General features: G+C 40.8%; 1 protein-coding gene across 7 annotated transcripts in view; it reads left to right on the top strand.

The window, feature by feature from the left end:
- Positions 1-3,674: 3,674 nt before the first annotated feature.
- Positions 3,675-13,454, top strand: part of BRD1 (bromodomain containing 1) — a 60,397-nt gene continuing 50,617 nt past the window's right edge. For 5 of the 7 annotated variants that reach the window (XR_009959301.1, XM_062582841.1, XM_062582835.1 and 2 more), the window contains exons 1-3: positions 4,606-4,885; positions 6,690-6,806; positions 8,269-9,649. Coding sequence is in view for 6 of the 7 variants with exons in the window: in XM_062582841.1 (XP_062438825.1) it covers positions 8,283-9,649 (1,367 nt within the window). In the remaining variant the exon portion in view is untranslated. Of the gene's footprint in view, positions 4,004-4,605; positions 4,886-6,689; positions 6,807-8,268; positions 9,650-13,454 lie in introns of those variants that run through there. The other 2 variants (XM_062582819.1, XM_062582826.1) reach the window with 2 other exon arrangements.

Raw genomic sequence — 13,454 nt, 5'->3', positions numbered from 1 at the left:
ACAACTGCCCTTGCACAGTCCTTAGTGCCTTGCCAGTGCTGTTCACCATGACTGATAAGGTGAGTGAGATGCAAAAACATCTCCTTGCAGGATTCAAGGACTTCTTCACCATAGTAGGATTGTATCTTACAAGGCATGGTATTCTAGGGGGCATTGAGACTTGGGGAGTAAACCATATAGTGGGGAAGCCAGGCTTGAAAACTTTACAGGGATAGTTTGGCTTGAGGCATCGTACAGAGAGATGTCATGTGACTTGCAAAGATTAGGCACTTTTGCCATACTGGTAGTAGGCTCAAGACCTACATATTACACATTATGGAGGTCCAAAACTAGCCCTGAAATAGAAAGATTCTTGCAGGTATTAAGCATAGAAGCAGTCCACTGAATTCTGCAAACTGGATAAATATGAGATGAGATATCAAAATGCCTACAAAGATTCTTTAGAATCTTTGGAGTGGGTTCAGCCTTCTTGTCCCTTTACCAGCCAGCCCTTCAGACAGGGAGAGGAATATAGAGCCTCATCCAGGGAAAGTATGTACCACTTGTGGCAAGTCTTGAGTTGTTCTTTAATAGGTGAAGATGATACTGTGGAGCTAATACCCTTTAGCAATGTAGAAATGTCTCATAATAATTGATCCTGTGAGGGAAGAGAGGAGGATGCCAACGCAGATGAGTGAGTTTTGTATTTGATGGCATGAATCTTCCCTGGTGAAATGATTTTCTTGAGCATTTGATAACTGGTGCAGGTGAAAGCTGCTAAGCAGAAGATAGGCCTTCTGTGAAGTCTTTTTTTGCACGGTGAGTAAATAGTGGCAACTTAAGTCAAAATCTGATGAAGATTCTGGTGGACTGGGACCCAAAACATGTTGGCCAAAAAAGGCAGTGAGAGTCCTGTTGTCCTTAAACAATGGTTTAGAGAGAGACAGTTATAGTTCTGCTTGAAATGGTATACTTATCCCAGTAGCATTGTTTCCTCCCTTCCCAGAAATTGAGAGAATACTGTTTTGAGGCATTGAGTTTCACTTGTGAGATGGAACAGGCAACAGAAATAGACATCTTCAGGATTATAGAAGTGTGCTCAGGACTGATCAAATGTACCCACCAAGGAAGACAACATAGTGTTGCATTTTGAAAGGATATGAGCTAACATACTGATATTAACATCAGGATCTGAGGATCTTATTCTGGTAGCTTGTTATGAGGTTAATGAGAGGTAATTCTAAAGATGTGTAAGGCCTCTAATATTGGGTTATATGTCAAGCCTGCTCTGAATTTGTGCCATTGCTGAAAAGTACTATGTCAGGAATTACTGCGTGCATTTGGTGTCAGAGCCTGGTCAGTTCGTAGCAAAAAATCCTCATACTTATTCACTGAGAATAATTGAGAGGATTAGAACAGTGATAAACCTTGTCAGTGGGTTTGTAATTTGAGGTGGAGACACTGTCTTCACTACTGACAGTAGAAACTGAAGCTCAGTGGTCCTTTGAAATTTTGCAGAGAATCTGAGAATCAAGGAAGCCTTTTCATATTAGGCTAAAGTAGATTAGAAGCCCTCTTTTAAAAAACTATTAGTAGATCAAGTCTTGGCACTGTAGCACATTATCATGGTAGATGCAAGCTGTGCATCTACCCTAAGCTAAGCCCTGGGTCAATAGGTTGTTGGAATCAATGAGGCTGTTGTTGCATTTGTAATGAAATCATTTTGGAACTACCACTTCTGCCCTTGTCAACCTGAAGTTTAGGAGACTACACCTTATGGGTGGGATACTTTTACAAAATTTGCCCTGTGCACAGGAGATAGCCGGAAGATATATCTCCAGAAAAGTCATGTAAGTATTGCTTACAGAGAATAAAGCATGGGTTCAGACTGCAAAAACATGGTGAAATAGTACAAATAAATATAAAGAATATTGCATTATTGAAGGGATGTCTAGCTGTGCAGCACTGTAACTTTACTGGTAGTAAAAAGAGCCTGGAGAAGTGCCAGACTTGTGCATCAGATGTGAAAATGTGGACACCATCAAGTACTCTGTGGAAAATTTGTCTTCAGTTATAAAGCATTTGTTGAACCGCAGGACAGATAAACATGTGGATTATCACTTAAAAGACAGAATGACATGTTTTTTAGCCTCTATAGGATTTTATTATTGTTAGCATTAGCTTCTTGATGGTATTAGTCACCCCAGTCATTTTTATCTCAGCCTGTTACTTAAGACTATGCACTAACATATGTGATTTAGTATGTTATTTCCTCTTCAATATCTTTCTCAAGCTGGATTCCTATGCAGCTACATGAACTTAAGTCAGCATGTGGTAAGACTTCTGAGACTGGCAATATGATTATTTAAATTATTAACCAGAAAATGATTCCTCACAAACAGGACACAAATAAGCTCTATAGTTCATATAGTCTCTCTTTTATTCCCCCCCACCCCAAATGTGAAATTGAAAATGCCTGGCCAATCTGATACTAAAGATCTATTTCTGTACTGAGTGTCCTGTAACTAACCTAAATGTTAGTTCATTTAATGGATTCTACTTTGTTAGAAAGCAACCTGTAGGATGATCCATGATGTGGAAAAATGAGTTAGAAAGTATTTGGACTGCATATCCCACAGGGATTCCCTAGCTAAGTTGCTTAAGTTCTCTGGACCTTAATTCACTTTCTACAAGAAAATAATGACAGGTGTGTGTATTTCTGATGTCCTAGTCATAATCTTACTGCTGGACAAGCTGTTTTTTTGAAGCAAGCAAACACAGTTGCACTAGAAACTGTGCAACAGGAAACAGGTAGGTTATTTCGAAGAAAGCTTTACCGGTATGCAGTATGCAGCAGTCTTTACTCCCCCCCCCCCCTTTTTTTTTAATACATACAGGGCTTGCTCTGCATGATAGGCAAAGACAAGTGTTTGTCTTGGACTAGGCTAGCCTAAAAGAAGACCTTTAAGCTTGTGGGTGCAGCTGTCTCACATAAGCATACACAGTAACATCCTCCACATCTAGAATATGGCTGCAGTGGCTGTCCAAAAATAATATACAATGAAGGGTGTTCCCTGCACCAAGAGCGAGAAGTTGCTTGCTTTTGCTTTGTCAGAATGTAATAATATTGTTGATTACTTAAAACGCAAAGGCACGACCTAGATGAGTTAACTTTCAAGCTCCCACATTCCCTAAAGAAATACTGAAGGCCAGTTATCGCAGTTCTGAGCCTTGGCTTCGAACAAGTAAGTGCCGTGGCGTGTCCTGCCTCCCATTTTGTTCTCCCTGGGCTGGGTGTTTCGCTTTCCCTGTCAGGGCGGACATTACCGAGCTCCCTCGGTGAGCCCCAGGGAGCCGCGTCGCTGCCCGCCCGAACAGACATCGCCGAGCAGGCGGGGCCGGGCCGGGGCGGGCGGGACCGGCCTCAGCCGGCAACGGCCGTGCGCGGGGCCGCGGCGGATCCTTCCCGCGGCGCGGTGCGGCGCGCCCCGTGCCTGCTCGTGCCGGGGCGCTGGGCGCCCCCTCGCCCACCCCGGGCCCCCTCCCTCCCTCCCGCGCGGCCGCGGACGGCGAGGCGGGGCGGGCAGCGGCGGCCGCAGGCTCCGCCCGGCGGGGCGGGGCGGCGCCGGCCGGGCTGGGCGGTGCCTGGCGCCCTCACGTCCCTTCCCTCTCCCTCCCCCCCGTCGGCGCAGCGCTGTGGTGAAGCCGCATTGTTTGTGCCGAGGGGGGAGGGGAGATTCTCAGCCCCGGGAGCTGAGCGCCGAGCCCGCAGCCGGACTGCGACCTGCGCCGTGCCTCACGAATGCGCCGCGCCCGGCTGCTGCCGCAGCCCCCCACCCACCGCCGGGTCGCCGCCACCGCCGGCAGCGCGGCCCTCGCAGCGCCCGCTTGCCCGCCCGGGGCTGCTGGGCGCGGGACCAGGCGGCAGCACCGGCGGGACCTCCGCCATTAACGCGGCCGCAGCGTCGGCCCGCAGAGGCGGAGCGGGAGGGTCTGTCAGCCGCGCTTCAGCGGCTCCCACAGCGTGAGTGAAGCCGGGCGGGCGGTGGGGTCCGGCAGCGCGGCCGGGGGTGCGGGGCCGGCGGGCCGCGGCGCGGCAGAGCCCGCAGGGGGGAGGGGAGGGCGGGCCGGCGGGGGAGGCGCGGGGCGCCGCGGGCGGGGAGGCTGCGAGGGGGAAGCTGAGCGCGGCCGTTTGGGGGAGGGCGCCGCTCGGGCTGTTTTGTCAGCCGCCATATTTGTGGGCCGAGTATTTTCGCGGAGGGGAGGGAGGTGACTGTTGGGAAGGGCTGGAGATGATGGGGCTGGGCAGGAACCATCCCGGCGGCGGGCGGGAGGGGGGAATGCCGCGGCCGGGCCGGAACCATCGGCGCGGAGGGGGTGTGCGCGCTGGAGGCTCCCTGGGCGTGGGCAGGAAGTGTCGCGCAGGAGCCGGCTGTGGGCGGGCCCGTGGGCAGGGCGGCCCCGCGCGCGGGCGCCGTGGGGCGGCGGGGGCGCCCCGGGGGCCGGGGCGAGTGCGGCATCCCGGCGGGCGGGGGAGGCGAGAGCTGCCGGGGCGTAAACAGCGCCGGGGGCCTCCTTCCAGGAGCCCTCCCGCTGGGGGAGAACAGTGGCGCCGGTGATGGCAAGCAGCGCAGCGTACGCGGGCCGATCGGGCGGGTTGCGTGAGCGCCGGTTTCTGCGCTCCCCTGCGGGAAATGGCTCTGCTCCGCAGCTGAAGCGGAGGGTGGTGTCTTCCCTGCGTGCATGTAAGCGGCGTTTGCTTACCCTCATTGTCTAGGACTAAAGAGCATTCCTGTGCCTTTCTCTTCTTAATGGCCTGCATGAAAGTATCCATTGAGAATGGAATTCTCTTTTCCACTGGGCAGGGGATCCAGGCACCACAGGCAATTATTTGAAGAGGAGGAAGGTAACTAGGAGAGAGATTGTAAAAGGGAGTCGTAATCGCAAAGCCTGTGTCCTTATACTTCCCTGTTGGTTTTAGCTATTCCACACCTTAATAAAAATACTTTTGCACCTTAATAAAAACACTTTGCCTCATTCCGTGTGTTCCACATGAACAGCTGTCTTCACGCACTTCTGTTGTGGTGGGGGAAAGTGTCTGCTGGTGACTTTCTTCCCAAGCAGCTGACGTAATTCCAAGAGAGAAAAGCTATGGGTAACTTTCCAGTTTCATCTCTTGCAGCCCTTGAGTTGTAAGAGGCAGATTGCTGCTAACAGAAATATGTTAAATTATTTATATTTTGCCGTAAGCATGATATCTGTTAATATTGAACAGAAACTGGTGTCTTAGTTTACTGGTTTTCAAACCTGTGCACATGGTCTTCATTCCTGTGGAGCTGCAGCTTCTTACTACTGAAGGGAGGGGAGAAAAGTGCCTGTGATAATTACTTAGGAAAAGCAGACCAGTTTGCCAGCCATGAATTCATCATGCAGAAATCTGGTCTTCCTCTACAATATTTTTAGGATATTTGTAAATAGGATTTTTTATATAAAAAAAGCTTCTTTACCTCCCAGAGCATTTAAGTTCCACTGAATTTCTAGAAAATTAGGCCAGAGAAGTACCAATTCCAATTCTATGTTCATTTCAATGTTCATTTTCCATTTAGCTGTGATTGTATTGTTTTCTGATTTAGTTTTATTTACAGGTGACTGTTAAAGGAAAGATGGTTAGATGCTAGTCCGATCATGTTTATCATTCTGTTGGATACAGCTTCTTTTATTTGATATTTATGACAGCAGTTCTAAGTCCTAAAGGAAGAACTTGTGCTTTAAAATATTTTCTTTCTGTTCTTGTTGCCTAGCTGCAGCCATGCTTAAGAATTTTGGAGAGGGAGGAGTAACAGGTTGGAAATCTAGCATTATTATTTTTTTCTATAATACTAGGTTAAATTAGATAGGTAAGTATGGACAAGCAGCATATTTTTGGATTTCTGAAGGCTTCCTCTCTCATTCTTTCCCCATTAATTTGTCGAAACAATCACTGTCATGATGAACACTGTGGGTGGTTGTGCATGTTTAATAGTTGTAGGAAAAGACATTAATTTTGTCTAGATGTTAAAGTCTGTTTTTCCCTCCAAAATGCAGTTTTGAGAGGAAAGTTTTTTAATAGTCTGTGTCTTTTCTTGCTTGTTGATTAAATGAAAGACAAATACACACACACACACACACATATATATATAAAGTCTAACACAGTGACATGAAAAGATACCATACTGGTCTGTACCAGCTTGTACTTTGGCACATCAGTGTGTTTTATCTGAATAACCTCTAATGCAAAGCATGTATGTTAATAAGCAGAAATTGGGACTGGTATGTTATCTTTGGCCCGTGAATTACACATTCTGATGTGGAAACTTTAATTCTAGTTGAATTATCAATGTCTCTTTAGTTATTGAGTATTTTATAGCACTCTTAGTGATTTAAACTTTAGTTGGTAAGAAATTGATGTGCTTTAATCATATATTGTCCTGCAGAAATAAATCATTAAGTATTTCACTCAAACTAACGTGAAGATCTTTCCTATTTGTCTGTTGTTTATAGAGAGCCAATGAGAGATCTGTAATGATTAAGTGCTGACTGTTGTCTTTTTTGTGTGTTCATGATATAAAAAATATAATAGCTAAGGAATATCAAACTAAGTGTCAGATCTATAAATAATACTGGCATAAATGATAAAACTTAATTTTCTTTTTTTTTTCATTTGTCTTTAGGAAAACAAGGTCACTTTATGTGAGCAGATAAAACTAGCTCTTGAAAAGGTCTGATCTAATGGTAGCTGCTTAAAATACGTAGTCTTTCCTTGAAAGGAGTTCCTTCAGAACTTGAAGGTACACTTTGAGAGGGGTTGGCATCATAAACTGAACAAAAGCAAATGCAGGCTGTGAATAATTAATATGTTAATTGTTATAATTTTCCCTATATTTTTCATCTATTAGCTATGCTTCTCTTCCGGTATAATTGTATTTTGATCTCTGTATTTGTCTATCTTTCGTATGCTAACACTAGTTGAATTATTTTAGCAAATAAATACCGTTGACTTGAAATGCAGAATTTTTGACTTAATCAAAATTTGAATAGTGGGGCTCTACTACTTTAAGCAAATGGTTAAAGATCATGAGGGTTTTTTTTCTGTAGCTGATGGTTATACTTGCTGTTAATTTTTTAGGAATTTAATAAGAAGAAAAGAGAAGGGAATAGAAAACAAACTTTATAACTTGATTATCAATTTGTCTTAAAAAAAATATTTCAACCCTCAGAAAAGAGAAACACTAAAATACTAGAAAGGCATCAATTTAAAATACGTAAAATTCTAAATTAGGGTTTTTGTAATCAAAATGCATGCTTAATGTTGGTGGAGAAAAGCTACATTTTTGTATGGTGCGTGGTACATATCCTGCTCTTATTCCAGTAGAAAATAAACTTGAAAATGATTATTTAGAAAAGGCTTAGTTTTGGATTTAAAGGGAGTGAGATTTTTGTCTACTTTAATTGCTCTGAGAACAAAACCTGAATTATTGGTCAAGAGAGAAGGTTTACGTATACGCATGTTTGTATATGCACACACACACACAGAATGCTTTTCAGTATATTCTAGGTCAAATCTACTTTACAGGTTGAATGTTTCATAGTTACAGTCTGTGCTTCCCTGTCTTACAAATTAGATTGTGTTCTCGCTATTTTGTGTATCTTGCTGGAGTTTAAAGTTTTAGCACTGAGTGAGGATCATCCTCCTAATATGGGCCTATTTAAAACAATAACATTACATTGGTGCTAGTAACTTTCTAGTGATGGCAATTATGTGATTCTTAAATATAACACTTACAGAGACTTCAGGGAGAGCTGAAGAAAACCTGAAGGCGTTGAACAAATTTAAAAGTACAGACACTCTTTTATTAATTGGAAATTTTGTATCATCAGTGAGGTGATTTCTTATAGTATATATCAAAACTGTAATCTTTTTTATGTCACTTCTGTTTTGTTTGTTTCTGTTACAGAACTGCTGTAGATAGTGTTTCTTTAGTATTTTTTTATAATGTGAATTCTATACAATGGTACTTATGTATGTAGAAACCTAGTATTTAGGAGATGTTTCTTGTTATCATTAGGTAAAATTTTTCAAATTATTGAGAGTTGTATTCGGTAAAAGGTGGCAGGTTAACTGATCTCTTGGAAATCAAATAGATAGTTTGGGAGTTAAACAACATAAAGGGTTTTTTCTTACTAAAATTAAACTAATATTTTAATATAAATGTTTGTAGTTCATTATACTAATTGTTGCTTTAATTTTAGGTAAACATTACCAAATGAGGAGAAAAGGAAGATGTCATCGAGTATCGGCAGCAAGGCATTCTTCTTCCCCGTGCAGTATTAAGCACTCCCCCACACGAGAAACCTTGACATACGCTCAAGCTCAAAGAATGGTTGAAATAGAAATTGAAGGTCGCCTGCATAGGATCAGTATCTTTGATCCTTTAGAGATTATACTGGAAGATGATCTTACAGCCCAGGAAATGAGTGAGTGCAACAGCAATAAAGAAAATAGTGAAAGACCACCAGTTTGTCTAAGAAGCAAACGGCATAAAAATAACAAAGTGAAAAAGAAAAATGAAGCTCTTCCGAGCTCGCATGGTGTACCTGCTACAACAGCTCCACTTCCAGAACCCAAAGTGCGTATTGTTGAATACAGTCCACCTTCTGCTCCTCGGCGACCTCCGGTTTATTACAAATTCATTGAAAAATCAGCAGAGGAACTTGATAATGAAGTTGAGTATGACATGGATGAAGAAGATTATGCATGGTTAGAAATAATAAATGAAAAGCGGAAAAGTGATGGAGTGTCAGTTGTGTCACAAAATATGTTTGAATTCCTTATGGATAGGTTTGAAAAAGAGTCTTACTGTGAGAACCAAAAGCAGGGTGATCATCAGTCTTTAATTGATGAAGATGCAGTGTGTTGTATATGCATGGATGGTGAATGTCAGAACAGCAATGTAATCCTGTTTTGTGATATGTGTAATTTAGCAGTACATCAGGAATGCTATGGGGTGCCATATATACCTGAGGGCCAGTGGCTCTGCAGACACTGTCTGCAGTCTCGTTCTCGGCCTGTAGACTGTGTGCTGTGCCCAAACAAGGGAGGTGCCTTTAAAAAGACTGATGATGATCGCTGGGGACATGTTGTGTGTGCTTTGTGGATTCCAGAAGTTGGATTTGCCAATACAGTTTTTATTGAGCCAATTGATGGTGTCAGGAACATTCCCCCAGCCAGATGGAAGTTAACATGCTACCTCTGTAAACAGAAAGGTGTTGGTGCCTGCATCCAGTGCCACAAAGCAAATTGCTATACTGCATTCCATGTGACATGTGCTCAAAAAGCTGGTCTATATATGAAAATGGAGCCTGTGAAAGAACTAACTGGCAGTGGGACAACGTTCTCTGTGAAAAAGACTGCCTATTGTGATGTACATACTCCACCAGGTTGCATACGGAGACCTCTAAATATTTATGGAGAAGCTGAAATCAAAAACGGTGTTTGTAGAAAGGAGGGATCAGTCAGAACTGCTAGGTCTACTTCAAAAGTCAGAAAAAAGACAAAAAAGGCCAAGAAAACAGTGGTTGAACCCTGTACAGTTATGCCAACAGTATCTGCTCCTTATATCCCTCCCCAGAGGTAAGCAAACCATCCGAGAGAAACATAATTGGTTCTTGTCTGTTTAATTGTAAGCCAATGCTTAGATGCAGCTTTAGAAGTCTTCAGGCATTTCTTATATGCCTTCCTTAAAGGCCATACTCAGAGGATTAATGTAAATTGTGTGTGTTGTACTTCTTTGAAATTGCATGAAAAGTGCATTAGGTTCCCCATAGAAATCAGTAGATGGTCTTCAGAAATATATATGTATATATATATTTTTTAGACCAGATGATGTTTGTGTTTAGTTGTTGTTCACAACACATTTGAGAATTTACTTAGTTTAGAATAACATGTATTTATATACATACACACATGCACATATATCTAGCTATATCCATATAGATACATAGTCACATGCTTCTGGGAAAAGTTACTGAGTGTCAGAGGAGTTGCACTGTGTGTGTGTGTATGTGTGTGTGCTGGAGGGAAATTTAGACTTCAGGCAGCATTTGGATGGTTTGGTAGATGGTGCTCAGAGTGATGGCCTCTTGCTGCCACCAGCTTGCTTATTTATCTGTAAACAGTGGCAAGTTATTTGGGTGGTTCCAAGGTTCATATTCTATTGATGATGTGTGATGGTGGAGTTGTGCCTGATAGATAAATGATTCTTTTCTGCCCAATAGAAATACTGAAAGTATTTTACTTAGGCTGCAAGTGTAAAACTTATAAGTTAGGAAATCGTAAATTTTATAGTTGGCTCCACCATTTGAGTTTTATTCTATGTGTGTGTGAGTTACGATTCTGTACTGGTTCTGTGGTCTATTTCTTGTGTTTTTTTTCACCCCCTTTTGCTTCTCCTTTAATAATGACTGCTTTATATAGTGAATAGGATGGTTACATAAAAAAGCAGAATCATAGTGTTAGCTGTGAAAATTTTAGCTATCTTCTCTTATTTTTGATTGTTTGATTTTGTAACACAAATAACATTTTTTTGGTGTAGTCTTTTCATCTTGTGTACTAAAAGAGGCATTTGAAATGTGATGGCCTTATGAAAAGTGAAGCCAGTATCAATATTCATATTTAAAAACATTGTGTAACTAGGATGTTGTGTAGGTGTATACTCAGGGGGAAAACCTGAATGTCATATAAAATACTTCAAAATTTCAGTGTATTTTGGAAATATACATTGAGATACAGTGTTACTTGCTTTGTTACAATGCTATTTATGCAAGAATTCCTCTTCTAAATGGAAGCAGGTATCTTACAGTTTATAAAGCTTTGCTTTCATGTTTAATTTCTGTTTCTACATGGCATATATATATATATGTCTGAAATAACTACTGCATTTCAGATGCCTTCTTTACAGGGAGCAAGAATAAGCACCCCTCTACATACACACATTCATAACAAACAGGAACAAGGCATTATATTTGTCCATCAGATTGTGTACAGCAACTGTATTACTCCATACTATTGGTAGAAGAGTAAATGATGCTTACAAAAATAAATAAGTAATAGGCAGATAACTGAGAGGAAAAACTTCTCAGATTCTCAAATATTAATTACTAGGATAGCCTCCCCCCCCCGCCCCCAGTCAATATTTTCATGTGCTTCAAGTTACCTGGATTTTCTATATTGACCTTTGCTTTGATCAGAGAACACGTTGTTTCTGGTAGTAGAAATCAGTGAACCAGAAAGACATACAGAAAGTGATGAAATGCAAAATAAGCTGAAAGGAACACTTACAAACAAGCATTTACAAACTTTCTTTTGAAACATTATTAGACTGCATGCACAGAAAATGCTGATTTGGGCATTTATTTATTTATTTTTAAGAATACTTTCAGAAAGTTCTTAAATAGGAGGAAATAATAAAAAGTACTGCTTAAAAGTCAACATAAATAATCATTGGAGTATACTACTAGAGACAATGTTGCAACAACATGGAAAGCTAAATCCTGATTAATATGTTAGCCATTTATTCTTGAATTTATAAGGATCCATATTTTGACAAAATGATCTGGAAATAGTTACTTGAATTACAAAAGAACATGATACAGATACCTTTTATAGCCTCACATAATAATTCGAAAATGCAACTACCTTGGTAAGGTAGAAGGGGAAATAACAGTTTTGCAGAACAATTACTGTATAACATTATTGAGTTTGGGTGAAGGAGTAGTTGTTTGGATAGTCAGATTATTATGAGAAATCTGTAGACTCTAAATCAGATAAGACATTTGTGTCACCAGTAAAATCTGATGTTTCTTATAAAATTAGTTGTGGTAGAACTCTCCTGGTTTCTATGGAAACTACTGCTGAAGTCAGTGCCCTCTTTGGTTAAATCAAAAAACAATTTTACTTTAATCGGGAAAAGAGCTACTAGATTGTGATCATTAGCTTTGCCTCACTCTCACTGGTATTTTTAAAAAATGATAAGGTAACTTCAGAACTTTCTTTGCATTCTAATTCATCACAACTCTGTCTGGATTATTAAATTAGAATTAATGAGTGTGATTGAGAAAGTGTAAATTTTTTAATACACTGCAAAAGTGGATTTTGACTTTAAACAAATGGGGAAGATGGTTGTGTGTCTGGCATTAAAAGCATTTGTCATATCATTATGACTGATGTTGAGGAGAAGAGTTGTTTCCCTCTATAAAAGTCCAGAGAGCGGAAGTGATGTGTATTATTTAAATCTTTTTAAAAAGGGGATCTATGAATATGATGTAGGTATCTTTTTCTTCTTTTCCATGTCTTTTCTGTTTCTTTCAGAGGTACAGTGAAGCAATGGAAATACTGCAGTAGAAGCAACAGAAGTACTTCCTTAAGTAAAAAAGCTTAAAATGGAAATTAATATATGTTAGGGACTTATGTAAGGTGCGTCGTTAGTATCCTGTGTGTCCTCTGATGGTTTCAGGTGTCAGTGATTCTGCTTATTTTTGTTTTTCAGTTAATATGATCAACATTCATATTCCCAATCTAATAATAGTAAAACACTACAGCTATTTCAAGTATTTTTTATTCTTAAATATTTTTCAGTTTCTCCAATTGTGTGAACTTATTTTCTTTTTGCAATTACAGGGTACAGAATGTTATAAATACTATACAAAACCACGATTTTTAGCATACATTTTCTGAAGAACTGTTTCCTGACCCCTTATTTGTTTGCTAGTCAAATTATAGATGCGCAAAAAGTTAGCAGGTTAATGCTGAGATTACTTTTATTACAAATAAAAGACATTTTTGGTTAATACTTCTGCTCGTGGATTTAGCCTTCTGAGATTATTTCAAAATTGTATGTGGCATGGTTACAACTTTATGCAAAAGAAAATACTTTGAGTAATTTTAAAGAAACGTCGTATCTCAGCATGTGCGATGTATGGTCATGGGGGAAGTGAATCTAGGTGTGTGACTTCTCAGAGAAGACTAAGGAGGTTTTCAAGTGTGACCATTTTGTGGTGTTGCTGTTGTTTTTGTTTTTTTCCTCAAGGTTTGGAAGATTACAAACTTAGTTTATAGGGTACGAACAAAGTAGTGTTAAATAACTAAGGGGAATTAACTCATGCCAGCAAAGCGTTTTCTTAAGAGTTAAGTTCAACATCGTACTTTCTTGTCTAATAAAAAATTTTGCAAGCTGTTTATTCAAGTTCGGATTCTGTGAGATATAGGTGTCCAGCTTTGCAGTCATCTGAAGCAAGGAAAAGGGCTTCCTGTGTGTTCAGTCAAGAATGAATATTATGTAAATACCAATATATGTAAAGAAGAGGAATCTGGAAGAACTTCCAGGCTTCAGAAAATATGTCAGTGGATCTATCGGATCCTCAATAGAACAGAGAAAAGC

Source organism: Rhea pennata, chromosome 1 (assembly GCF_028389875.1).
Source record: "Rhea pennata isolate bPtePen1 chromosome 1, bPtePen1.pri, whole genome shotgun sequence".
In the NCBI taxonomy this organism is placed as follows: Eukaryota; Metazoa; Chordata; class Aves; order Rheiformes; family Rheidae; genus Rhea; species Rhea pennata.
The sequence above is the reverse complement of the archived record's forward strand: the minus strand, read 5'-3'. Positions and strand labels throughout refer to the sequence as shown.